This window comes from Hyperolius riggenbachi, chromosome 6, assembly GCF_040937935.1.
Source record: "Hyperolius riggenbachi isolate aHypRig1 chromosome 6, aHypRig1.pri, whole genome shotgun sequence".
Taxonomy (NCBI): Eukaryota; Metazoa; Chordata; class Amphibia; order Anura; family Hyperoliidae; genus Hyperolius; species Hyperolius riggenbachi.
In genome coordinates, this window is record NC_090651.1 from 370,024,665 (window position 1) to 370,052,384 (window position 27,720).

Sequence of the window (27,720 nt, forward strand, 5' to 3'; positions counted from 1 at the left end):
CACATTAAGTGTGAACTAGCCCCTTGATTAACATGAGTTTTCAGTTCTTCTGTGCAGAAAACGCGCATGAAAACAGTCAAGTATGTTCCCTGCCTTAAAGTATTAGAGGCAGAGGATCAGAAGGATAGCCTCATTTATTTCATAGTGACTGTTACATTCTGGTATCTGTGTGTGCGTGTGTGTTCTGAATGCATGATGGGGTTACCCTGGCCAAAAAGGTGAGACCGGATGCTGTTGATTGTAGGTGTGTGTGTGTGTGTGTGTGTGTGTGGGGGGGGTGCTGGGGGGGGCGCAATGGGCGCTGCCTTGCCTAGATACGCCACTGACCCAGACTGATGCGACTGAGCAAGTTACCAGGGCTGATTGCAGCTGAGCGGCAGACCGCGGGATGACGGAGTCGGAGGGGACTCATACGTGTTTATGGAGCTGGAGGAAGCAGTGAGTAAGAATTGAATCTTTACATATCGTGATCTCTGGTTTACTTTAACCACTTAATGACAACCAGACTTATAACAACGTCCTGCTAGAGCCTCTTCACGGCTCCAGGATGTTTTTATAAGTTAAACAGTGCTGCTGCTGCTGTGTTCTTGCACGCGCGCGCTCCCCTGCACGTGCGTTCCCGCGTGTTCCCATGCGCATGCACGTGAGATAAGTGAGGGAAAAAACACCATAGAAAATATATACCTTTATTTCCAAATAATATCTTGTCACCATACTTTGTACTGGGGACATAATTAAAATCTTGTGATAACCAGGACAAATAGGCAGATAAAATGTGTGGGTTTTATGCACAGTAGCAGTGTTTATATTAAAACTATAGGGGATGAAATTGGAGAAATCATGTATTTTCTCATTTTTCCCTTGTTTTTCCCTTTAAAATGCATAAAAAATAAAGTAATTACTGAAAACAAATATCAACCCCAATAAGCCTAATTGGTGGTGGAAAAAACAAGGTATAGATCATTTCATTGTGATAAGTAGTGATTAAGCTATTGGCAAATGAAAGGGATGAGCACGGAAAGGTGAAAATCGCTCTTGTCCGTTAGGGTAAAAACCGCTTTGGGGTGAAGTGGTTTAATGCAATCCAGGGCAATCGACCAATAGACAGATCACTATCTGATCAAACCTGATCAGAGACAGATCTGTTGGCCGCCATGAACCGCAGGCGGATTCCCGATTTACTTCAGTGTGAATCCTTTCGGCAATAGGGCTTGTGATGCCATCTCGTTGCCCCCAGCTGCTACCCCCCGTAGTTTACATGTATCCCCCTCTCCCCTGATGCCGTCTGCAGCAGTGGCATAGCAATAGGGGTTGCATTGGTCTCAACCGCACTGGGCCCCTCCCTCAACCGCAGTATTAGCTTTTTATTGGTCCTGTGCTGGTAATGATCACTTCTATAGACTAATACATACTTTGAATAGTAGTAATCATTAACAAGCGGTTCCCCATCCCCTTCTTGCACATCTGACACTGTGGCTGTCATTGGCTGTTTTGTATTTGTGTTGTATCAATTGTTATGTATAGAGTGCTTGGGGGGGGGGGCCCATGTAAAATTCACACCGGGACCCATAGGGCTTGATTCACAAAAGGGTGTTAAGTGTTAGCACGCCTAAAGGTAGTTTGCTCATGCTAATATGCGCTCGCGAGCAAAGTGTAGTGCTGCACGTGAAACGTTGCACCAGGTGCGACTATAACGGGCCACCGGTGCGCCGTTTCACGCGCAGCACTAAACTTTGCACGCAATCAGTCAGAGCTTTAGACGTGCAAACTACTTAGCATCCCAGTTTGCATGTCCAAAGCCTTTAGGCAAGCTAACTAAGTTAGCACACCTTTGTGAAGTGAGGCCATAGCTCCTTAGCTCCACCACTGCCCTGTAGTTATACTTTACCTGTCGCCATCCACCATTGTGTCCACACTCATTCCGGATTCGCGCCCCAGCCGGGACAAGGTCCTCCAGCACCCAAGGCTGAGACACCAAAGTGCGCCCCTCCATCCCTGCCACCCGAGCCATCAAACACTGATTGCTATTAGACTAAGAGGCACCCCAGGGCCCCCACAACCTCCCCAACACCTTAATATCTAGTTATCTGGCTTGCAGTCACTGCCATGTATCCCCTTTTCTTATTTCTTTCTGCTTCAAACACAATTAGGAATGACAGCTGAATAAATTCTGCGCCCCTTTCTACACTGCGCCCTGAGGCTGGAGCCTCTCCAGCCTATGCCTCGGCCCGCCCCCCATGAGGTTGCCAGCGCGTCGCGTTATAGCTCGTGGAGAGCGGGCCAAAATTGGTTGCATCGTCGATAGGGCATGCTTTTGGTGGCACCGATTTTCATCCAATTCGATAAAAATTGATCGAATTGGACGGTCGATCAGCCACAAAATCTATAGATGTATGGCCACCGACAGACAAATATAAAAATCCATGACACTGCTGATTTAGATGAGGAAGGAGGTTAAAGGACAACAGTGGTCTCCCCAGAATTTTTTTCCAGCCGGGTGGCATGTGATAGTAGCCGGGTGGCATGAAAACGTAGCCGGGTGGGTCGAGATGAGAGAATGCAGGGCCGGTGCTTCTGTGAGCAACTCTGCTTACAGCATAGGAGGAGGTGAGCCGATGACAGCCGGGTGGTCACCAATACTAGCCGGGTGGAGCGTCCGCATAAAAGAGCCTGGGGAGAACACTGGGACAACTGAAGTGAGGTATATGTAGGCTGCTATATTTATTTCCTTTTAAACAATACCAGTTGCCTGGTTATCCTGCTGATCCTCTGCCTCTAATACAGAGTTCCCCAACCCTGTCCTCAAGGCCCACCAACAGTGCATGTTTTGTGGAAAGCCACAGAGGTAGTTAATCAGCTCTGCTGAGACACTAATTACCCCACCTGTGATTGTGTGTGGTTTTCTGCAAAACATGCACTGTTGGTGGGCCTTGAGGACAGGGTTGGGGAACTCTGCTCTAATACATTCAGCCATAGCCCCTGAACAAGCATGCAGCAGATGAGATGTTTCTGACATTATCGTCAGATCTGACAATATTAGCTGCATGCTTGTTTCTGGTGTGATTTAGACACTACTGCAGCCTAGGGCTGCCAGGCAACTGGTATTGTTTAAAAGGAAATAAATATGGCAGACTCTATATACCTCTTGTTACAGTTGTCCTTTAAAGAGGAGCTACTGTATTAGCCACACTATGCCAGAAAAAAAAAACACATATGTAAGAAAATAAATACTTGCTCTACTTACATAATAGACGTATTGCACTGTCCACATTTTGATTGCAGTTATTTTTAAATAGTACATTTAGGTGATTTCTGTTACTGGCAGGGGCCATCTTGGGACCCCCAGGCTGAAGCCAATCCTGATGTAATTTCCTCCCCTTACTTCCCGCAGCACTGCAGATCGAAGCGAGGAGCAATAAAGGCAGCGCACATAATCACCTCATCATGGTTCCAGGCGCTGAAGTTCCCGTCTATACTCTCTGCAATACCGCCATACAGGTAGGGTTGCCACTTTATCCCTTTAAATATCGACAGATATGAGTTATACAGGTTCTGGGGCTACTCACACATAATCAATACCTAAACTGCATCTAACTAGCCACAAGGCATGTATAATTCATATGTGCTGGTATTTAAAAGGATTAGGTGGCAACCTAATGTACAGGGCAACGGTAGTGCAGAGAGTATAGACAGGAACTCCAGCGCCTGGAACCATGATGAGGTGAGTCTGTGTGCGCTGCCTTTATTCCTCCCTGATCTGTAATGCTGCAGGGAGGAGGGGGGATTCTGCAGGGTAGAGGGTGGATGCCCATGTGGCAGCAGTGTGTGTGTGCGTGTGTGGGGGATTCCCCTCGAAGCGGAAGTTTGGGGGTCCCCATAGACGCAGCAGGGATGTCCATGGATGCGGCTGCAGTGGGGGAAGGGGGCGGACAGTGGCACACTAAGGTGGCCAATCAGGAGCAGGCGTGGGAGGGACAGAGGCTTCAGCCAATCAGGCTGAATAAGCTGCATCTGAGGAGAAGGGGAGGAAAGTAAAGGAACGGCAACTTCTCTTTTGCGGCTGATGTACGAAATAAGAGCCAGGGGACATGGGGACTGATTACTCTTCTGGAAAAGATAAAGTAGGATTGATTATAATATTTTGGATTGCCTGACTGCCTGTCAAGTCCTGGGGCGGGGATTTGCAGGAGATCGTGCGCATCTCCACTTGAATGACAGAGCTCCCCTCCGGCATCAGTCTACCAGTGGCTATTGCAGCTAGGAGACTGTTAGCCGTCTATTTACACTGCACAGCGCTGTGATCTGGGACAGCCGTGTCACTCAGCTGTCCCCTTGGGAGACAAAGGAGTGATCGGCTCTCAAAGGCTGATGCCTATGAGAGCCAATCACGCTGATTGGCTGGTGGGAGGAGGGGGGGGGGGGGGGGGGGGGAGGAATACAAAAATTATACAAAAAAATAGGTATGTTTATAAAAAAAAGAAAAAAGAAAGCTCTGTTGATGGGCAGAAAAGAGGGGGTCACTTGTGTGCTGACTTGCACAGCTCTGCAGCTAGCACTTAAAGCTGCAGAGTCCTAATTTCTAAAAAAAAATAGCCAGGTCACAGTCATAGTATTTTTATTGTTTCTCTTCCTTCTGCCCCTCGTGTGCCGGGCATGCTTCGCTGGACAGATGGCATTAATGGCATTAATCACACATTCTGTATGCGCCTGGCTGTTTGCCCAGGTCACCGTAGATATAGAAATTCAATAGCAACAAAGTTGCGAATATCAAACAGCTGATTAATATTTAACCAAGCTGCAGGTTAGTGTGACTCTTTCAAAGCTCGACTATCACGGCTCCAATCTAGTGTATTCCCTATAAAATGTCTGTTTAGTAAAGTCTGCCAGTACATCTGTCGCCAGTCTGTGCAGTTCATTTGATAGAAAAGTAAAGTCTCTCTCTCAGTTCTAGACTTTTTGGTGCCTTAGGCAAGCTTTTGAGGATCCGCCGACCTCTGCCCCCCCCCCCGATTTGGAGTGTTCACACAGCACCCAACAATTTACTCTGCTTCATTTAATGTTCTCATATGACATGCTGCAGCTGAAACACAATAGCACACTAGCTGGCTGTGAGTCTGTGACAAACAAACTGCTCACCTGGAGCCACTCCATTCCTCCTCAGTCAGGACAGCAATGCCATCTCCTCCCTTCTGCTGTGCAAATCACATGAAACACTGCGGCTCTCCTGTCTCCCCCCTCCTCACTCACTGTCAGACTCCTCACACAGCACAACAAGCTGCTTTTCACCAGTGATGACCTCTTCACCTTGCCCTCCTCTTGCTTCTCTTCCTACTCTGACTGCATGTTTTAAGTGTAAACACAGAGTACAAACATGCTGCCTCTGTAATCTTTGTTCCTGATGCAAGTGTTTCACCTTGCTTCATGAGAGAACCAGCCCTGCCTTTTTTTTTTTTTTTGAAAGGATTTATGCAGTGCAATCCTTAAATCATTTGAGGTTCCTTGCAGTGAGGGATGCATGTCACAATGTTGAGTACATATAGATCTGTGAATGATATGCATCAGCTGATGCTATGATCATACAATTTGCATTAACTCACATTGGGAGGGGGAAGCCTTTGGATGCTCCAGAGGCTCAGGCTACCCCCTACTCCTCCATTGGCTCATTCTAGCTTTGGGCCCCCAAAAACCTGCTTGTGCATACGCACTAGCACGACCTGCTCGGCTCTGGAAAAATGAAAAAGCTCCGTCGGATTGGGCCCATGCTACTGCACATGCGCAAACCGCCTGAGACTGCGCAATAGCACGGACCCAATCATGCTCAGCTTTTTCCAGTAAAGCCCGAGCGGGGTGGTGCTACTGCGCAGGGAGGCCACTCTTCCATTGTGCAAGCTCTGGAGCAGCTTGGCGTAGGAGGACAGGTGAACGCAAAACATCTGCCTGAGGCTTTTCCATGAATCAGCCGTCTTGTCCTAATCACATATTCAAAATGTGAGATAAGGAAGTAGATTAACCTATTTTGGTTCCTGGACGTAGTTTCTACGTCCTGGAACCATGCGCGCTCCCGCGGCCGATCTCGCGCATGCACGCGCACTCCCGGCCGCGGATTCGGTAGCCAGGGAATCAATGTATCGGGCTATGGTGCCCGATCATTGATTCCTCTCCCCCGCTGAAAAAGCGACAGCTTCTCTTGGAAGCTGCGCCTTTACTGGCCGTTCCCTCTCCGATGAGTCACTCTAAGCGTGTGTTACGCTTAGAGTGACGTCATGTAAACAAACTCATGGCCGCCATCTTGTGGCCAAAAAGTAATACTACACCTGTAAGAAAAAAAAATACAAATTAACACACATTTACATTATAAATCTATTGTTTACCTCCCACCCTCCCAAAACTACCCAAATAAAATGTTTACTATAAAAAAAAAAAAAACCATTACAATAAAAAAAAAAAAAAAACATGTAAATATTTACCTAAGGGTCTAAAGTTTTTAAATATCAATGTAAAGATGAAATATTTCTATATTTTTTTTTTTTATTTTAAACTTGTAAATAGTGACAGATGCAAAATGGAAAAAATGCACCTTTATTTCCAAATAAAATATTGTCGCCATACATTGTGATAGGGACATAATTTTAACGGTGTAATAACTGGGACATATGGGCAAATACAATAAGTGAGTTTTAATTATGGAGGCATGTATTATTTTAAAACTATAATGGCTAAAAACTGAGAAATAATGAATTTTTCCATTTTTTTCTTATTCTTCCTGTTAAAATGCATTTACAGTAAAGTGGCTCTTAGCAAAATGTACCCCCCAAAGAAAGCCTAATTGGTGGCGGAAAAAACAAGATATAGATCAGTACATTGTGATAAGTAGTGATAAAGTTATAGGCTAATGAATGGGAGGTGAACATTTCTCACGTGAAAACGACGGAACCTGAATGGGGTAAAGAGGAACTGTCGCGGAAATCTTAAAATTTAATATACATACAAATAAAAAGTTCATTTCTTCCAGAGTAAAATGAGCCATAAATTACTTTTCTCCTATGTTGCTCTCACTTACAGTAAGAGCTTGGTGTAATTACCTTCTTAAAACAGAAGGAAATTTGCAATAATTCAGTTATAAGTGAACATTTGTGGCTACCCACAATGCACTACCACTAAATATGCAAATTATCCCTTTTCGCCCTTGTTAAGCCAAGCAAGCATCCAGAGCCGCTGGTGTATAGCAAGCTTATAGCTTTAAGTTTTACACAGTTATATCAGACCCACATGTAGACATCCTGTTTCAGACTTTTGGTCCTCTTCAGTACATAGCAGGGGTTGATATGGCTGTATGAGATAGGGCTTGGACCAGTACAGCAGAGTAACCAAGCAGCTCAGGGTGACCCAAACCACTCGGCATGTATAGGTGGATAAAAGGAACCAAAAAGCCCTCCTACTAAAAAAGCAAAGCGTAGTGTAATTGCCTTCTTAAAACAGAAGGAAGTTTGCAATAATTCAGCTATAAGTGAACATTTGTAGTTTAGGTCACCCTGAGCTGCTTGGTTACTTTACAGTAAGAGAAATCTGACAGAACCAACAGATTTTGCACTAGCCCATCTTCTCAAGGGGGAGGGGAGGTTCGAAGGGTTTTCTTAATTTTAAAAGCATTTAGTGAATGGCAATTGCTCCGTCCAACTGCCAAAAAAGTGTGCAGCAAGCAGGGAGGCTGGCCAGCATCTTTATATCAATCTTTTTTTCAGGGAATGTCTTTATAAAGAATAAAGGCCATGCTGAGAATGCCCTATGGAGAGATGGACTAGCCCAAAACCTGTCGGTAATGTCAGATTTCTAATACTGTAAGTGACAGCAATATAGGAGAAAAGTACTTTATGGCTCATTTTACTCAGAAAGAAATGTACTTCTTATTTGTATGTGTTTTAAATGTTAAGATTTTCGCGACAGTTCCTCTTTAAAGTAAAATGGGGTGGTGGATAAACAACATTACATGCAAATGATGGTTGTCAGAAACCGTTCAGCCTGTTCTAACGGCAAACCTGAATTTTAACACGCCTACTGGCAATCAGATAGTGAAACATGGAGAGCGGACACTTTCCCCGACAGCCGCCCCATTCACTTTCACTTCCCTTTGTCTATCAGAAGATCACCGGTACTTCCTGTGTGTGATTATCAGCAGAGCACCAACGAGGGCAAAAACTGTGAATGTTGGTAAGACGTACTGTAAACGGTTGTCCTGTATTTCCTGTCGAAAGGTGACTCTACTTGATTGTGGATCAAACAACATGAACAAATGACATGACGAATATCAATCATTTCTTGACCCCTCTTCTATTTTTTTAACTTTGTGTTGCAATGTGCTGATTTATTTTTTACTCTTTTCGCTTCACTTCCTTTTTAAAGGTCATCTAAAGTCATCTTACAAAAAAAAAAAAAAAGCAGTTTTACTCACCTGGGACTTCTACCGCAGCTCAGTTTTGCTTTCAGTTATCGAGCCTGTTGCCGGCCATTGCGCCTGCACGTCCCTGGCCACTCTGCGTTAGGCAATCGGGAGGAAGTTAACATCAAGGGAGGCCCAGATGTCTTCTCTTCCCCTCCCTCAAGTGATATAGGTGTCACCAGTGTATACCCCAATCCCCTATACTGTCCCTTATATTCTAAAAACCCCTTTGGACTGTATACCCCAACTATACCCTCCCCACCTGTATAATCGCCCAACGACTCCCTCCCATGCTATTGCTAATGTCTTGCTTTGGCAATGTTAAATTTATTTGGTCCTCCCCAAAAAGTTTTTTTTTTAAATTTGGTATAGGGGTATTAACCATTTCCCCTCTGCCAGGACGAGTAACTACGCCCCTGCAAAATGTCACAACTCTGTGCAGGGGCGTATCTACTACGTCCCTCCCGCCGCACCCCCCCCCCCCCCCCCCTCTGCGGTAGGTCCCACCACTCATTCCCGCCGATCGTTAGCCGCTAGATCAATAAATGGGAACACAAATCCCATTCATTGATCTAAGTCCTGTTGTGAATGGCCGCAGCCGTATATTCAGACAGCTCTGCCATTCATAAATCCCGTCCACGTAGTGCTTCTGTTTCCGTACTAATAGTACGGTAAGCTGAAGTCACCACTGAGGACATCTTGTGGCCAAATTGTAATATTACATCCCCCCTTTTATTTTATTTTTATTTTATTTTTTTAAGTTCATGACCCCTAGTTACCTTTTTTTTTCTTTTTAAATTAACCCCTGACCTCTCACACTCCCCTAAAGTTACCATTTTTTTTTAATTACTAATAAAAAAATACATACATAGTTACCTTAGGGACTGAACTTTTTAATATGTATATAAAAACTGTATACTACAAATCTATATATATAAAATCGGATGTGTGTATGTATGTATGTGTGTGTGTGTGTGTGTGTGTGTGTGTGTGTGTGTATGTGTATGTATGTGCCGCGATCACGCGAAAACGCCTTGACCGATTTGAACGAAACTTGATACACAGATCCCTTACTACCTGGGATGATATGTTCTGGGGGTCTCGGGTCCCCCCTGCACACGTGGGCGGAGCTACAAACAGCCAATCAGATTTCACCCATTCAAGTCAATGGAAAAAATGGAAAAGGCTGCCATTCTCGCAGTAATCAAGCCAGAGTCCCCACACTTGGCACAGTTGGTCACTTGGTGACCGAGGTTTCAAATCCAGGAAAAGTGGGCGGAGCATAACACAGCCAATCAAATTTCAGCCATTCATTTTAAATGGGAAAATGGAAACTGCAGCCATTCTAAGGCCTCTTGCACACTGCAAGCAAATCAGATTCAGATTCAGATTTTTAATCTGTTTTTACATCCGATTCCGATTCAGATTTTTAATCTTAACTGCATGCTGCGTTTTTTGATCCGTTTTTCTGTTGAATGTATTCAAGGAAAATCGGAAACGGAATCGGAATCGGAAACAGAATCGGAATCGGAATCGGAAAACGGATTTGCAGTGTGCAGGGAGCCTTAGACTGTTAATCGCAGTGTTCTCAAACTTGCCACAGTTGATCACAGGGTGAATGCGATTAAGTTTCAAGAAAATGGGAGGAGCCTACAACAGCCAATCAAAATTAACCTATTGATTTTCAAGGGGAATATTTAAACTGCTGCTATTCTTACACTGTTAATGGCAGAGGCTTCAAACCTGCTACAGTTGGTCATTGGGTGACTGGGGTCCAAATTCACTAAAAGGGCGGGGCCACCTACAGCCAATCAGATTTCCTTGGTGGATAAACTGCTTCCATTCACACATTTTTGATGCCAGGAACCTGAAAGCTCACAAACTTGGTCACTGGGTGACTGTGTGTCAAGGTTACAAAAAGTGGGCGGAGCTAAAACTAATTTCACTGGAAAATATAAATTGCAGCCATTCTTACACTGTTAATGGCAGGGCTCTCAAACTTTGCACAGTTGGTCACTGGGTGAATGAGATTAAGATTTTGGAAGGTGGGTGGAGTCTACAACAGCCAATAAAAAATCACCTTTTGATTTTCAATGGAAAAATTTAAGCTGCTACCATTCTTATGCTGTTAATAGCAAATGCCTCAAACCTGATACAGTCAGTCATTGGGTGACTAGGGTTCAAATTAAGAAAGGGGGCGGAGCCACAAACAGCCAGATTTGTTTATTTTTCAATGGGAATATACAAAGTATTGATACCAAAGACCTCAAAGCTGATAAATTTGATAACTGAGTGACTGTATGTCAAGGTTAGAAAAAGTGGCCGGTGCCAACAACTAACTTTTTCACATGGCAGGGTTCCCAAACGTTACACAATTAGCCACTGGGTGACTGGGATGAATATTCAGAAATGTGGGTGGAGCCTACAGCAGCCAATCAAAATTGACCTATTGATTTTCAAAGGGAATATTTACATTGCTACCATTCTTACACTGTTAATGGCAGAGGCCTCAAACCTGATACAGTCAGTCATTGGGTGACTGGGGTCCAAATTCACTAAAGCCACAAACAGCCAATCAGATTTGTTAGATTGATTTCAGCCGGTCTCTTATTGGCAGGGTTCTCAAACGTGACACAGTTGGCCACTAGATGACTGGGACTAATATTCAGGAAAGTGGGTGGAGCCTACAGCAGCCAATCAAAATTCGCCTTTTGATTTTCAAGGGGAATATTTATATTGCTGCCATTCATACACTCTTAATGGCAGAGGCCTCAAATCTGCTACAGTCAGTCACTGGGAGACTGGGGTTTAAATTCTGAAGGGAGCGGGCCAAAAGCAGCCAATCAGATTTGTTTAATTTCAATGGTAAAATGCAACTTATTTATGCCAAGGACCCCAAAGCTCATAAAATTGGTCATAGAGTGACTGTATGTTAACCACTTGCCGTCCGCCTGCTCATAACGCGCGTCAGCAAAGTGGTAGCTGCAGGACCAGCGACACACATCTGCGTCGCTGGCTGCAGGCTAATTAATCAGGAAGCAGCCGCTTGCGCGAGCGGCTGCTTCCTGTCAATTCACGGCGGGGGGCTCCGTGAATAGCCTGCGGGCCGCCGATCGCGGCTCGCAGGCTAAATGTAAACACAAGTGGAAATAATCCGCTTTGTTTACATTTGTACAACGCTGCTAACAGTAGCAGCGTTGTACCAGATCAGCGATCCCCAGCCAATCAGCGGCCGGGGATCGCTGTCACATGACAGGCAGGAGCCTGTTAGAGGCTGCACAGGACAGATCCGTTCCTGTGCAGCCTTCGATCTCCGGGGCAGGGAGGGAGGAGAGGAGGAATCCTGCCCCCCCTCAGCCACACGCAGGCAGGAGCGATCAGACCTCCCCAGCACATCATCCCCCTAGTGGGGAAAAAAGGGGGGCGATCTGGTCGCTCTGCCTAATGGTTGATCTGTGCTGGGGGCTGTAGAGCCCACCCAGCACAGATCTCTGTAAACAGTGCTGGTCCTTAAGGGGGGGTAAAGGCTGGGTCCTCAAGTGGTTAAGGTTAGAAATAGTGGGCGGAGCCAAAAACAACTAACTTTTTACATTGGAAAATATAAACTGCAGCTTTTCTTACACTGTTAATGGCAGGGTTCTCAAACGTCACACAGTTGGTCACTGGGTGACTGGGATTAATATTCGGAAAAGTAGGTGGAGCCTACAAGAGCCATTCAAAATTCACCTATTGATTTTCAAGGGGAATATTGAAACTGCAGCCATTCTTACACTGTTAATGGCAGAGGCCTCAAACCTGCTACAGTCGGTCATTAAGTGTCTGGGGTTCAAATTCAGTAAAGGGGTGGAGCCAAACACTGCCAATCAGATTTCTTTGCTGGATAAACTGCTTCCATTAGCAGAATTTTGATGCCAGGAACCCAAAAGCTCACAAACTAGATCATTGAGTGACTGTGTGTCAAGGCTACAAAAAGATTTTTCAGGGAAATTGTAAACTGCAGCCTTTCCTCACTGTTAATGGCAGGGTTCTCAAACTTTGCACAGCTGGTTACTGGGTGACTGGGATTAATATTCAGAAAAGTGGGTGCAGCCTAAAAATGCCAATCAAAAATCACTTATTGCTTTTCAAGGAGAATATTAAAATTGCTGCCATTCTTGCACTGTTAATGGCACAAGCCTCAAACCTGGTACAGTTGGTCATTGGGTCACTGGGGTTCAAATTCAGAAAAGGGGACAGAGCCACAAACAGTCAATCAGATTTGTTTCATTTTATGGGAAAGTACACATTATCGATGCCAAGGACCCCAAAGCTCACAAAATTGGTCATTGAGTGACTGTGCGCCCAGGTTACAAAAAGTGAGCGGAACCAAAACCAAATTTCACTGGGAAAATATAATCTGCAGCCATTCTTACACTGTTAATGGCAGGGTTCTCAAACTTTGCCCAGATGGGCACTGGGTGACTGAGATTAATATTCAGGGAAGTGGGTGGAGCCTATAATAGCCAATAAAAATTCACCTGTTGATTTTCAAGGGGAATATTTAAATTGCTGCCATTTTTACACTGCCAATAGCAGATGCTTCAAACCTGCTACAGTTGATCATTGGGTGACTGGAGTTCAAATGCTGGAGAGGGGGTGAAGCCACAAACAGCCTATCTGATTTGTTTCATTTCATGGGAATATACAAATTATTGATGCCTAGGACCCCAAAGCTCACAAACTCGGTCATTGAGTGTTTGTGCGTTAGGGCTAGAAAGTAGGCGGAGCCAACACCAGTCAAATACATACACAGGCAACGCCGGGTCATCAGTGGGTGGAGACAAATACAAATTTCCCTGGGAAAATGTAAACTGCAGCCATTCTTACACTGTTAATGGCAGGGTTCTCAAACTTTGCACAGTTGGTCACTGGGTGACTGAGATTAATATTCAGAAAAGTGGGTGGAGCCTACAAAAGTGAATCAAACTTCACCTATTGCTTTTCAAGGGGAATATTTAATTGCTACCTTTCTTGCACTGTTAATGGCTCAGGCCTCAAACCTGGTACAGTTGGTCATTGGGTGACTGGGGTTCAAATTCAGAAAAGGGTGTGGAGCCACAAACAGCCAATCATATTTTTTAATTTTGTGTGTTAGGGCTAGAAAAATGGGCGGAGCCAACACCAGCCAAATACATACCCGGGCAACGCCGGGCAATCAGCTAGTACTTTATAAATTATGGGCTTGTAATTAGGGATAGATGCAAAACTGAAAACATGCACCTTTATTTCCAAATAAAATATTGGCGCCATGCATTGTACTAGGGAAAAATTGTAAACGTTGCAATAACTGAGATAAATGGGCAAATAAAATGTGTGGGTTTTAATTATGGTAGCATGTTTTATTTTGAAACTATAATGGCCGAAAACTGAGAAATAATGTTTTTTTTCAATTTTTTTCTTATGATTCCCATTAAATCTGAGTTAGAATAATATAATTCTTAGCAAAAAGTACCCCCCAAAGAAAGCCTAATCAGTGGCGAAAAAAACAAGATATAGATTGTTTTGTTGTGATAAGTAGTAATAAAGTTATAGGTGAATAAATGGAAGGATCGCTGACGGGTGAAAATTACTTTGTTTTTTTAAGGGGAAAAACCCTTCGAGGTGAAATGGTTAACCTTTCCTACAAAAAGTTGAATCAATTAGAAAAAAAAATAGTATATTTTTTAACACTATGATTTAGCAATAGGGCATCACAATATTGTACTTTAAAGAACAGCTGAAGTGAGAGGTATATGAAGGCTGAAATATTTTTTTTCCCTTTTAACCACTTAAGCTCTCAGTCGTTTTCACTTCATGCATCCGAGCAATGTTCACCTCCCATTCATTAGCCTATAACTTTATCACTACTTATCACAATGAACTGATCTATATCTTGTTTTTTCCGCCACCAATTAGGCTTTCTTTGGGGTTTACATTTTACTAAGGGCTACCTTACTGTAAATGCATTTTAACAGGAAGAATAAGAAAAAAATGAAAACATTCATTATTTGTCAGTTTTCGGCCATTATAGTTTTAAAATAATACATGCCTCCATAATTAAAACCCACGTATTGTAATTGCCCATTTGTCACGGTTATTTCACCTTTTAAATTATGTCCCTATCACAATGTATCGCAACAATATTTTATTTGGAAATAAAAGAGCATTTTTTCCGTTTTGCATTCATCACTATTTACAAGCTTATAAAAAAAAAATAGTGAGAAATATTTCATCTTTATATAGATATTTAAAAAGTTTAGACCCTTAGGTAAATATTTATGTGTTGTTTTTTTTATAGTAATGTTTTTTGTTTTTTTTTCTTAAACATTTTATGTGGGCATTTTTGGGAGGGTGGGATATAAAAGTGTTTTATTTGGGGAAATATTGGTGTATTGTAATGTTTTTTTACTTTTACTTGTAGTTTTACTTTTTGGCCACAAGATGGCAATCTTGAGTTTGTTTACATGACATCACTCTAAGCGTACAATGTACGCTTAGAGGGACATAGCTTCAGAAAAAGCGAAGCTTTCGAGAGAAGCTGTCGCTTTTTCAGCGGGGGAGAGGAATCAGTGATCGGGCTCCATAGCCCGATACATTGATTCCGTGGCTACCGAATCCGCGGCCGGGAGTGTGCGTGCACGCGCACGATCGGACGCGGGAGCGCGCAGGAGCGTGCCTGTCCTCCTTGACGTTTTTATACGTCAAGGTGGACAAAGTGGTTAAGCAATACCAGTTGCCTGGCAGCCCTGCTGATCCTCTTCTTCTAATACATCTAGCCGTAGACCCTAAACAAGCATGCAGCAGATCAGGTGTTTCTGACCATTATTGTTTGACCTTACAAGATTAGCCCCATGCTTGTTTCTGGTGTAATTCAGACACTACCGCAGCCAAATAGACCAGCAGGGCTGCGAGGCAACTGGTATTGTATAAAAGGAAATAAATATGGCAGGCTCCATATTATTCTCACTTCAGTTGTCCTTTAAAGATGTGCTGGCAGGACAGAACCAGCCTCCCTCCCGCATGGTGCATACACAAACCGTGTGTTTAAGTGTAGCTGCTCACTCAATGTAGAGACAGTTCCGCATCTAACCAATAGGAGAGGAAGCTCTGCACATGTCACGCACTCTGCCTTCCTTATCTGGCAGTGTTTTGCACATGCGCAGTTACAAGTCTTCCCAAACTGTGCATGCGCAGAACTCTCCCAGCTGTGGTAGCAAAGTGGAGAAGATGCTCGCCCCCAGGACAGCGCATGCCCCACAGCATGCAACCCAGCCGGATCAGACACTTTAGCTGGGGTGAAAGAAGGGCCACCCAGAGGACACTGAGGTGTATGAAAGGGTTTGGGCTGGAGGAAGCCCTGGGGAAGTAAAAATCCAGTTCCGGTGTGCTTTAAACAACTTAGACCAGTTGATAAAATACTGTGACATGTAAAAAAAAAATGTAATAACAAAAATATTACTCTTTGCGCATGAGGACTAATTTGCTTTTGAGTATGCGACGTTTGTCACTCATGGGTTTTGGAATCTGTACTTATAATTTTCCCTCTTTCCCTGCATTATGTGTTTTTCAGATCAACCAATCCAAGACGTAAAGATATCATGGTGATATCTTCTGGAAAAGTACCTGTTCTGCCCTCAGACAGTTGAAAATGATGGAGAACATCTGAATACTCTACTATGTTGAGAAGGAACAACTGCCCTTCAGCCAGCAAATGCAATATACTCCATGTGTTGTTTTTGGTCTTAGTGCTCTCTACGTTGACCTTGCTGGCGTTAAGTAGCTTGGGTTGGATCTCACTGAGTTTGGTAGGGCCCAAGACTGAGATACATTACATGGTTTCTGCCCTCTCTAGGATTCTTGGAAAAGGCAGATCAACCATTAGGAATAATGAAACAGACCAGTTAGTATTGGAAGCTTATAATAATTTCACTAAAATATGGACAGCTACATCTAAAAATTGTTCTATCAGTACAACGAGTCTGCCAGAGAGTAATTCAACTCAAGAACATCAAAGAACCTTTCATGTGTACGAGTACCTCATTAACGAGCCTGATAAATGTAAAGACGATGCCCCATTCCTGGTTTTACTGGTCACTGTGGAAAGGCAGCAGAAAGAAGCCAGGCAGGCTATCAGACAAACATGGGGGAAGGAGAACGTTCCACCTGGAATCAAGGTATTACGGCTGTTTTTCATAGGCAAAGATGCTCAGTGGAGTAATGATAGCCAAATGTCTCTGGTGGAGGAAAGTCATGAGTACCATGACATTATTCAACAGGATTATTTGGATGTCTACAGAAACTTGACTGAGAAGGTTCTCATGGGCTTATATTGGGTTGCTACATACTGTAAGTCTGCTATCTATGTGATGAAAACAGATAGCGACATGTTCGTCAATACAGAATATTTAATTCACAGTATTCTGAAACCAGACCAACCACCAAGACTGAACTACTTCACGGGATATTTAATGGTCAATGAGGGACCTAACCGTAACAAAGACAGTAAATGGTATGCCTCCCCAGAAGAGTACCCAGAGAACCAATACCCCTTGTACTGTTCAGGGACTGGCTATGTGTTCTCGTCGGACCTGGCATGTAAGATAGCGGAGATCTCCCCAACCGTTAGATGGTTCTATCTAGAAGATGTCTACATAGGCCTTTGCCTTAAGAAGTTAGGACTTGAGCCCGTAGCCTCACCCAATCGAGGAGATTTCAATCTTTGGAAAGTTGCGTACTCAGACTGCATCTACAAACAGATTGTTACCTCGCACCAGCTGAAGCCCTGGGAGATAATCGATTATTGGACCAGGTTACAACAAAACAAACACAAATGTGCCTGACTGAAAACACATCAGGGAGGATTCATTAAGGCTGCTAAATGCTTTTTAATTTTTTTTTTTAAAGCAAACCTGATATGAAATTGAAATCTGTAGATGAAATATGTTCTAGACATGGGATGCTCACACTTTATTGTTTCTGAGTCAACGTAATCTACCCCTCCCTCCCGCAACATACCTCCCAACTTTTTGAGATCAGAAAGCCACACCCTTTCCACACCTCTAACCACGCCCCCAGCACACCCCTAGTCACACATGCTATAAAGATTTCATAACAAAAATATGTTATTCTATAATTCGAATCAAACTAGTCCTTTCTATCCTGGTTCATTTTCCTTCATATTAACATTTGAAACTAAGAAAAATAATCTAAAGGATTTGAATAAAGTTTAGAGTCAATTAAACACATTTTTCAGTAGCAAAATACATATATTTAAATAAACATGTAAATCAGTCCTAAAAGGGGGACACATGAGGAACAAAGAGGGACAGAGATATTTGGTTCCCAAAGAGGGACAGTCCCTCCAAAAGAGAAACAGTTGGGAACCATGCCCCCCCCCCCCCCCCACGCACACACAAGAATTTCCTAAATACGTAATTAGACAGCCCCCCCACCCCCACCCCCCCCCCCCCACCCAATCTCCAAACATGATAAGGCAGTCTCAAATACAGAACACAATGTTCTAGCGCTCAGTCCACAGTAGTACGCTGATATGATGTCGAAGACAGCTTCTGATGCTTGAAAAATACACTCGTTTGTCAAATCTCTGCAAGCCTTCATCACACCTACACTGGTGCCCACTCGTCCGGGTTTGTTTGACAAATAAAACTGTCATTGGACGTATGTTAGTAGAGTCATCTTGTCTCACTGGCTAAACCGCATTCAGTCCTCCAGAGTGATATGGAGTTCTCATAGACCGTGCAAAGAAATGTCGCAAATAGTGTAAAACCACTTAAAATATTTATTGTCCGCTAAAACCATAAAATAAAACATTCAGTTCAAGTTGAATACATGTAAGTCTGGCTAAGGAGCATACAAACGAACATGTGTATTACGGGTAAACTTGCCGTTGCTGCGTGCATAAGGATAACTCCGGCTCCGTCGCTCCCGCACACAACTGGCTCCGTCTCACGTGACTTCAACTTGCTACTGCCTCCTAGCGGCAGTCCCCGACCGGTTTCGTTCAGACTCGGACATTATTAAGGCACAAGGTGATCCCCCTTCTTTAGGAATAAATGCAGTTTAGCTGGTGAGACCAGATGACTCTACTAATATACAATTGATGACAGTTTGAGTGGGCATCTGTGTGGGGTGTGGTGAAGGCCTACAGAGATTTGACAAACGAGTGTATTTTTTAAGTGTCAGAAGCTGTTTTTTGATATCCTATGTGTGTACTAATGTGGACTGAACACCAGAATATTGTGTTCTATATTGTTGTTGCGTCGGACTTAGCACCTCTGCTTTTTCTAGACTGCTGTTTAGGACCTATTTTTTATGTTCATGATTAGGCAGTATTACTAGTCACCTTCCCATCATTGATAGCCAGATGTACCCCCAGTATTAGCAGACCACCTCCCCAGCATAGACAGCCAGATGTGCTCCTAGTATCAAGACCCCCCCCCCCCCGCATAACAGCCAAATGTGTCCCAGTATTAGCATCACCTCTCCCCACAATAGACAGGGGGATGTCCCCCCAGCAGCCTCTCCCCCTTATATGCAGAGCAGACTGAAACGTGCTCCACCCACCAGTTGGTGGCACCGGGGCCCAGGATCCTTCTTCAGCCCTGTCTGTCACACAGTCTGATGTCTATGTCTCCCTCTAGTCTAGTGGCACCACTAGAGGGCGTCATAGAGATAGTGCGACAGTTGAAAAGGGATCCCATGGTACGACTGGGGAGTATAGCACGCTCCGCACTCCACTTTAGCATTCTCGCTCTGCTGAAATACTCATGATGGGCTTCCGGTGAAATGGCATTCGTAGATGAACGTATGGTGATTTAGTAGTTCTTCGATGCATATTTATTGGTTTCTTTTTCATGTCAAGTTCACTTTAAAGCAGTATTAAGAAATGTATGCTAAAGGTGGACCTAGAAAAAATCATGCAAAGCAGGTCTTGCTAGGAGATTTTACAACTTTCTCAATAAACCAAATCTTTCTGAATCCAGTATTTACAACAGAATGTATTGCATTTTTTTATTTTATTTCAGGCTGATGGCTCCCTCGCCTCAGTCCTCCGATAGCCTACCCAATAGGTCCAGCGGCTGAAGTGTTTAGCGCATGCGTGGCCTGGCTGTGCATGCACCCTCCATCTCTCCCATTGCTGGCAGCGCTCTGCTCCTGTGCCGACTCACCCCAACTGGTGGATTCACCATATAGGCTGTCGGAGAATTGAGGAGAAGAATGGCAAGGGAGCCATTGGCCTGAAGGGGGCTGGAGAAAGCCCCAGGTATCAGGTATGTATAAGATGCAAAGTCCTAGCATGAAAAAAATCCACTGGGACATTCACTTTTTCTCCTAGGTTTTCACCTAGGAGACAATTCATCTTCTGTTTAACTCATTGAGGACTCTGACCCCTAGCTAGCCGCCGCAGGGGAACACACCACCCCGGGAGGATTTTTTTGAATAAAATGTTTTGCATTTTATTAAGCTAGCACTTCGCTAGCTAACTCTTGTGCCAAAGTCCCTCCGGTCCCCTCCGATTGCCCACGATCACCTCCGGTATACATACCCCCAGGGATCCCGCGATGGCGCAGCCTCCCATTCAGCACGCGGCTTTGCTATGGGGAGTATCGGAACTGCGCATGACGTCATGACATCGATGACATCATGTCTGATCGTCGCCATAGCGACGAGTGAGGCTAATTGGGAAGTTGCGGCTCTCACGGGATCGCGGATGGGTGAGTGTTGCCGGTGGCGATCAGGGGGCTCAGACCAGTGTCGGGGGACTTGGGGGCCACAGTTAGCTAGCCTAGTGCTAGCTAACATAAAAAAAAAAATTTAATTAAAAAATCCCTCCCGCAGACGCAGCCACCGCATCTGCTTACTGCCAGGGGGGTTAAGAACCAGAGCCTTTAAAAAAAAAATGTTATCCTTATCACTGTGATTGGCTCATAGCGCTAAGGAGCCAATGAAAATAGCTCGGTCAGGAGATGTTTTTGTTTGTGGCGGCAGGGACGTGCGATTGTGTCACCTGCAAGGGAGCCCCCGGCATTAAAACTACACCATATCAGGCTTAGGCAGCTACATGTGCAGCGTAGTTTTATCTATTGGCGGCTAGGGTTGGATTTCAGCAAAGGCAACATAGGCCGGTGCCTAGGGCGCCTGAAGGTCTGGGGCGGATGGAGAGCAGTACCGCAGAATCGGCAGTGGAGCAGCCATTGTAGTGTACCTGAAGCTCTGTCTTTTCTTGCCTCTGGCAATCCTTGTCTGTCCTCCGGCTCCGCCCCTTCCTTCGGTTTCCTGGAAATGACACCGGGCTTGAGAGCAGAGCAGAGGAGGCATGAGTCACTGGCGACAAGGAAGGCAGCGCTGGCCAGCACAGGCGTGTTCCGTGTTGTTCCTTTGCGGCTGTCACGTGTTCCATATAATCTTAAGTCACTCTGCACACTTGCAAGCAGTAAACTTTTGTTCACTGAAGCAGGGACATGGCAGACAGGTGTCTGCTCTTTTGGAACGTCAGGCACTGTGATTCCTGTGATGCGCTGCCCAGCGGTACAATGGAACTGAAGGCAACACAATGACTTATTTAGCTTAAAAGCTGTATAACAGAAATAAATAAACAAATAAAGGACAGTGGACACCCCAGGCTGGCATTTTAAGGCTGTGGCCATCTTTATTGGTTAAATTAAATAAATTAGTTGAGGTCCAAAATAACTCAATAAAAGATAACTTTATTAAAATGAAACATAAAACAACTCATCATATGATCCACCACTATGGTTCGGACCACATAAAACTGAAACAACTCCAGTAGGACCCCAACGAGCAATCTCGTCCATACCTTCCAGACGTGGCATCAACCAATAAAGATTTGACCACGACGATCTCTTCTTAGCAAACAGGGTGGGGAGCTCGCCCAGACCGCTTCTGGAACAAAGGCAGCTAATTAGCCTGCAAACGGACCCCTTTATATACACCTTAGATGCCTGCCATTGGTTGTTGCAACAATGTTTGACCCCAGCAACACCTGGCAGAGTTCCCCTCAACACCTGAGCCGACCAATCAGCACCCTTATCAAAACACCACCTTTATGCAGCAATACTTCAGCCAATCAGGATCCCTGCTACCTCACAGATGGAAAACTAAATAGCTCTACTACAACTTTACCTCAGGTTGCCACAGTTCCATGTAGGGCCTATATAATACTTGCGGCCCTTCTCATTCTCTCCACTCTGATTTTTTTGTGTCCAAGCTGCCTGCATTTCTGCCTGAATACAGAAGGATAATGGTGTTTAACCCTCCTGGCGGTTTAATTATTTCCGCCAGGAGGCAGCGCAGCAGTTTTTTTTGTTTTTTTTTTCAAAGAACGGGATTTCCTGGAGGGCTTCCCCTGTCGCCATGGAGACGTTGTGACGTCATTGGGAGTTCCGATCCACCCCTCGGTGCTGCCTGGCACTGATTGGCGCTGCACGACGGATAGCGGCGATCGAGCGTGGGGCGGCGGCGATCGGTGTGCTGACGCAGCTAGCAAAGTGCTAGCTGCGTCCAGCAAAAAAAATTAAGTAAATTCGGCCCAGTAGGGCCTGAGAAAACCTCCTGCGCGACTTACCCCGAACTACGTTCGGGGTTACCGGCCGCCAGGAAGGTTAAAGTGACGATTGGATACAGCGGGGGATGCAGAACATTATGAAGCCTCAAAAGCTCAGTTATATAAGTACACAGATGGATGTACAGTAATATGCATATTTTGAAAACATAATAACTGTAGTATATGAATATTGTGTGCAATGTCCATATAATATACTGGTCGGCGTAATTGTGTATATAACAGCATAAGGCTGTTTCTTTGCTCTTTCTTTTTCTCGGCTCACCCACCCCTCTGTCCACCCTCTCTTTAATGTTCTCTAATCTCTATCCATCTTCTCTCTCTGTCCTCAGAGAAGCTCACAATATAATCCCTGCCATAGTCTTAAAGGATACATCCGAGGAGGATAAAAAAAAAAATATCCACTTACCTGGTGCTTCCTCCAGCCCCTGGCAGCCGTCCTGTGCCCTCGCTGCAGCTCCGCTCCCCGAAGGCGCGCTGACGCTGACGTCATCCAGACTGTACTGCACAGGCACAGTAGCTCTGCGCCTACGCATTACAGTCCGATTAATGTCAGTGCGACTCAGTGAACCACATCCTGGAGCGCAGAAGAAGCCGACCTGGAAGCTACCTGGCAAGGTTGTTTTTTTCCACCGGAGGGGACCGGGAGCCACCGGAGCTGCGACGAGGGCACAGGACAGCTGCCAGGGGCTGGGGAAAGCCCCGGGTAAGTGGATTTTTTATTTTTATCCTCCTCGGACTTTTCCTTTAATGCTGGTTCACACAGACAACTGGCCAGCATCTATGGTGTCTCGGTCAAATGTTTTCCTTCAAGTGTGCAGAAAAAAGCATTTGACGGCTTTCGGCAGCGATTTGCGTTTTTTACCCCCTATAGGCATGGCCGGATTTCAGGCAAGGCCCATAGGCCATGGCCTAGGGCACCAGGAAAGCAAGGGGCGGTCTGTGGGTAGAAGGGAGGTAGTAGCAGTTACCCTGCCAAGCATTTGTCTTGCTACACAGAGTTTGCACATAACATCGGGTGGCTACAAACAGCCGGATCTGGCACTCGGGGGATGAAGGGGCAGTGAATGGGCACGTACAGTGATCTCTGATCCGCCTGTCACTCACCGAATGCGCTACTCGCCAAGGAGCTTACAATTGAATCCCTGCCATTACTAATCACAAACTGTCCTCAGAGGAACCTACAATCTAATCCCTGCCATGTTGCGGGGGGGAGTTTAGGATGCTGTCGGACCGCGGGCAGCTGGTGATAGTGGCCTTGGGCGGTAAAAAGTACAAATCCGGCCCTATAGGGGGACATGGAGTCTTGGTGGTAGGCGACCCTGGAAGCTGCATGTATCTTCCAGGATCGGCTGAAACGATGGGAAAGATTGGGATCAGAACGCGTCATTTGTGCAAACGACAGTAAAAGTAAAGAACAACCGCTGCCACTCACTTGAATGGCCAATGCTGAGCACCGCGTCCGGTGGAAAACGACCCACAGTTGCTTGTGTGGACAAACCCTAATATCCTACCATATTATTACTGCACATGTCAATCTCACTAATATTATAAATGCGAAAGTTTGGATGTTTGGATGTTTGTTACTCGATCACGCAACAATGGCTGAACGGATTTGAATGAAATTTGGCACACACATAGTACATTACCTGGAATAAGGTATAGGATACTTTTTATTCCCATAACCAAAAAGTGGGCGGAGACAAATTCAAATTTCACTGGGAAATGTAAACTGCAGCCATTCTTACACTGATAATGGCAGGGTTCTCAAACTTTGCACAGTTGGACACTGAGTAACTGGGATTAATATTCAGAAAAGTGGGTGGAGCCTACAAAAGCCAATCAAAATTCACCTATTGATTTTCAAAGGGAATATTTACATTGCTGACATTCTTGCACTGTGAATGGCACAGGCCTCAAACCTGGTACAGTTGGTCATTAGGTGACTGGGGTTCAAATTCAGAAAAGGGGTGGAGCCACAGCCAATCAGATTTGTTTCATTTCAATGCAAATTATTGATGCCAAAGACCACAAAGCTCACAAACTAAGTCATTCAGTAATTCAGTAATTGTGTGTTAGGCTACGTTTCCACTATAGCGTGACATTTTCACCTGCAAAAAATCGTATAAGATTTTTCTGATTGGTGAAAATTTGCATGCAAATTTGTATGCGTTTTTAATGCGAAAATTTAATGCATTAGTTAAATATAACATAATCTGCCTAGTAACATGTTAGTCATGACTGCTGACAACTTCCTGTAACCATGGATCTAATGTGAATTTTTGGGCAAATAACGCAAAAATTTGCATTGCCTATACAAAGCATTGTACGCGAATCGTATACGATGTCTGGAAAAATGATACAGGACCTCAGATTTTTTTCACGCGTACGAGCGCTAACGAAAATTCGCATTGAATGGAAACAGCCCCATTCACTACCATTAGTTGCAAAATCAATGTGAATTTTCTGAGAGAAAAATCTGACACAAATCGCACAAGTGGAAACCAAGCCTCAGGGTAAGAAAAGTGGGCGGAGCCAAAACCAGCCAAATACATACCTGGGCAACGCCGGGGCATCAGCTAGTAATGAAATAAATGTATCAGTACCATATACATCAATAGATGATGATTATTATTAATAGATACTTTTTATTGGTATTTTAAAAGAAATAATACATGCATTATAATTAAAACTGAACATTTGCACAATGCATTGACATGTTCAATATTTGTAGAAGATACAATTACAAGTATTGATGATGACTGTGTCACTCTCATCTTAGGAAAAAAAATAACAGACAATAATGTAAGCCAGCATGTGACCCATAGCCAACATAACAAACGTAACAAACCTAATAAACGTAATGACAAAGCATAGTTTAGCATTAAAGTGTCAAGATATCAAAGCATCAAAGCGTTCAAATATCGTATGGTGATATAATGTAATATTTTTGTATTCAGAATGTTACTTTTTCTATGTTTCTGAAGGGGGTTAATAATTAGGAAGGATTTGGTATATGAATGCCTAGCTGTATTAGGAAGTTTTCTTTGGATGTATTTATATACGTTTTAAATTGGGATGATACCATTTATTGGCTAACTAAAAAGAATAAGAATAAGCAAGCTTTTGGCCTTGCAGCCTTCATCAGGCTTACATCCTGTCTGCTTGCAGGCTGATAGTACAGACAGCTTTATACAGGTCCTTCTCAAAAAATTAGCATATTGTGATAAAGTTCATTATTTTCTGTAATGTACTGATAAACATTAGACTTTCATATATTTTAGATTCATTACACACAACTGAAGTAGTTCAAGCCTTTTATTGTTTTTAATATTGATGATTTTGGCATACAGCTCATGAAAACCCTAATTTCCTATCTCAAAAAATTAGCATATTTCATCCGACAAATAAAAGAAACGTTTTTTTTAAACAAAAAAAGTCAACCTTCGAATAATGATGTTCCGTTATGCACTCAATACTTGGCCGGGAATCCTTTTGCAGAAATGACTGCTTCAATGTGGCGTGGCATGGAGGCAATCAGCCTGTGGCACTGCTCAGGTGTTATGGAGGCCCAGGATGCTTCGATAGCGGCCTTAAGCTCATCCAGAGTGTTGGGTCTTGCATCTCTCAACTTTCTCTTCACAATATCCCACAGATTCTCTATGGGGTTCAGGTCAGGAGAGTTGGCAGGCCAATTGAGCACAGTAATACCATGGTCAGTAAACCATTTACCAGTGGTTTGGCACTGTGAGCAGGTGCCAGGTCGTGCTGAAAAATGAAATCTTCATCTCCATAAAGCTTTTCAGCAGATGGAAGCATGAAGTGCTCCAAAATCTCCTGATAGCTAGCTGCATTGACCCTGCCCTTGATAAAACACAGTGCACCAACACCAGCAGCTGACATGGCACCCCAGACCATCACTGACTGGGGGTACTTGACACTGGACTTCAGGCATTTCCCTCTCCCCAGTCTTCCTCCAGACTCTGGCACCTTGATTTCCGAATGACATGCAAAAGTTGCTTCCACCTGAAAAAAGTACTTTGGACCACTGAGCAACAGTCCAGTGCTGCTTCTCTGTAGCCCAGGTCAGGCGCTTCTGCCGCTGTTTCTGGTTCAAGAGTGACTTGACCTGGTTAATGCGGCACCTGTAGCCCATTTCCTGCACACGCCTGTACACGGTGGCTCTGGATGTTTCTACTCCAGACTCAGTCCACTGCTTCCGCAGGTCCCCCAAAGTCTGGAATTGGTCCTTTTCCACAATCTTCCTCAGGGTCCGGTCACCTCTTCTCGTTGTGCAGCGTTTTCTGCCACACTTTTTCCTTCCCACAGACTTCCCACTGAGGTGCCTTGATACAGCACTCTGGGAACAGCCTATTCATTGAGAAATTTCTTTCTGTGTCTTACCCTCTTGCTTGAGGGTGTCAATGATGGCCTTCTGGACAGCAGTCAGGTCGGCAGTCTTACCCATAAATGCGGTTTTGAGTAATGAACCAGGGTGGGAGTTTTTAAAAGCCTCAGGAATCTTTTGAAGGTGTTTAGAGTTAATTAGTTGATTCAGATGATTAGGTTAATAGCTCGTTTAGAGAACCTTTTCATGATATGCTAATTTTTTGAGATAGGAATTTGGGGTTTTCATGAGTGTATGCCAAAATCATCAATATTAAAACAATAAAAGGCTTGAACTACTTCAGTTATGTGTAATGAATCTAAAATATATGAAAGTCTAATGTTTATCAGTACATTACAGAAAATAATGAACTTTATCACAATATACTAATTTTTTGAGAAGGACCTGTACATGCAACATCAAGAGGGAAAACATAGATTTTTTTCAAGCATAAATACATGTAATTAAGATGCCTTACGTGAAACAGAACATCTAAATGGGGTGAGAGGTTGTTAGCTGAGATAAGGATCCTTGTTTACTCCATGCTCACAGACCTGGGAGTTGGACTGACACAGAGGTATCGTAAATTCTGAGTTCACAAGTTTAGGTATAGAGGCTGAGAAAGAGTTTCAATATCATCAGCCTCATACCAATATAAAAAGTTGTGTCCTTATTCAAGCCTTTATCCATTGCTTTGAACCAATTTATACATTTGGTTTCTGCTATTAATCGATCATTTGACGTTATGAAGCCTCCCTTCAGGGCAGTGACACGAAGATCATACATGCTGTGTCCGTTGGAATGAAAGTGTTTAGCAACTGGGAGTTCAGATTTGGTACTGTTAATAGTGTGCCTGTGTCCATTCATACGTTTGCGCAGAGTTTGTCCAGTTTCTCCCACGTACATAACATTGGGGCATTTAGCACGCATGATCAGATATACCAGATTGGTAGAACCACAGGAAAATGTGCCTTGTACTCTGTACTCCGGTTGTGAACCTGGTATCGTTAATCTGTCAGTATTTATATACCTTTCCCGCCTGGACTACTGTAACTCCCTCCTGTCAGGCCTTCCTCAAAACTGCATCGACCCCTTACAATCCATCATGAACGCAGCAGCTAGACTAATCAACTCCTCCCACCGCTCTGTCTCCACGACTCCCCTATGCAAATCTCTTCACTGGCTTCCAATTCGCTTCAGAATCCGCTTCAAGGTCCTATGTTTGGCATACTGAAGGCACCTATACTGAAGGCACCTATACCTATCTACATATAC

At 44.1% G+C, this 27,720-nt stretch overlaps 2 protein-coding genes across 2 annotated transcripts in view; one reads left to right on the plus strand and one right to left on the minus strand.

The window, feature by feature from the left end:
• LOC137523054 (beta-1,3-galactosyltransferase 2-like) overlaps window positions 1-17,823 on the plus strand; it is a 30,980-nt gene extending 13,157 nt beyond the window's left edge. Inside the window, exon 2 of the mRNA XM_068243247.1 lies at window positions 16,026-17,823. Coding sequence (XP_068099348.1) covers window positions 16,132-17,295 — 1,164 coding nt within the window. The 5' untranslated portion in view covers window positions 16,026-16,131 and the 3' untranslated portion in view covers window positions 17,296-17,823. The remainder of the gene's footprint in view (window positions 1-16,025) is intronic.
• Window positions 17,824-21,214: 3,391 nt separating this feature from the next.
• The window catches only part of LOC137521933 (enolase-phosphatase E1-like), a 74,282-nt gene continuing 67,776 nt past the window's right edge, over window positions 21,215-27,720 (minus strand). Inside the window, exon 9 of the transcript XR_011022238.1 lies at window positions 21,215-21,379. The gene's annotated coding sequence lies outside the window, so the exon portion shown is untranslated. The remainder of the gene's footprint in view (window positions 21,380-27,720) is intronic.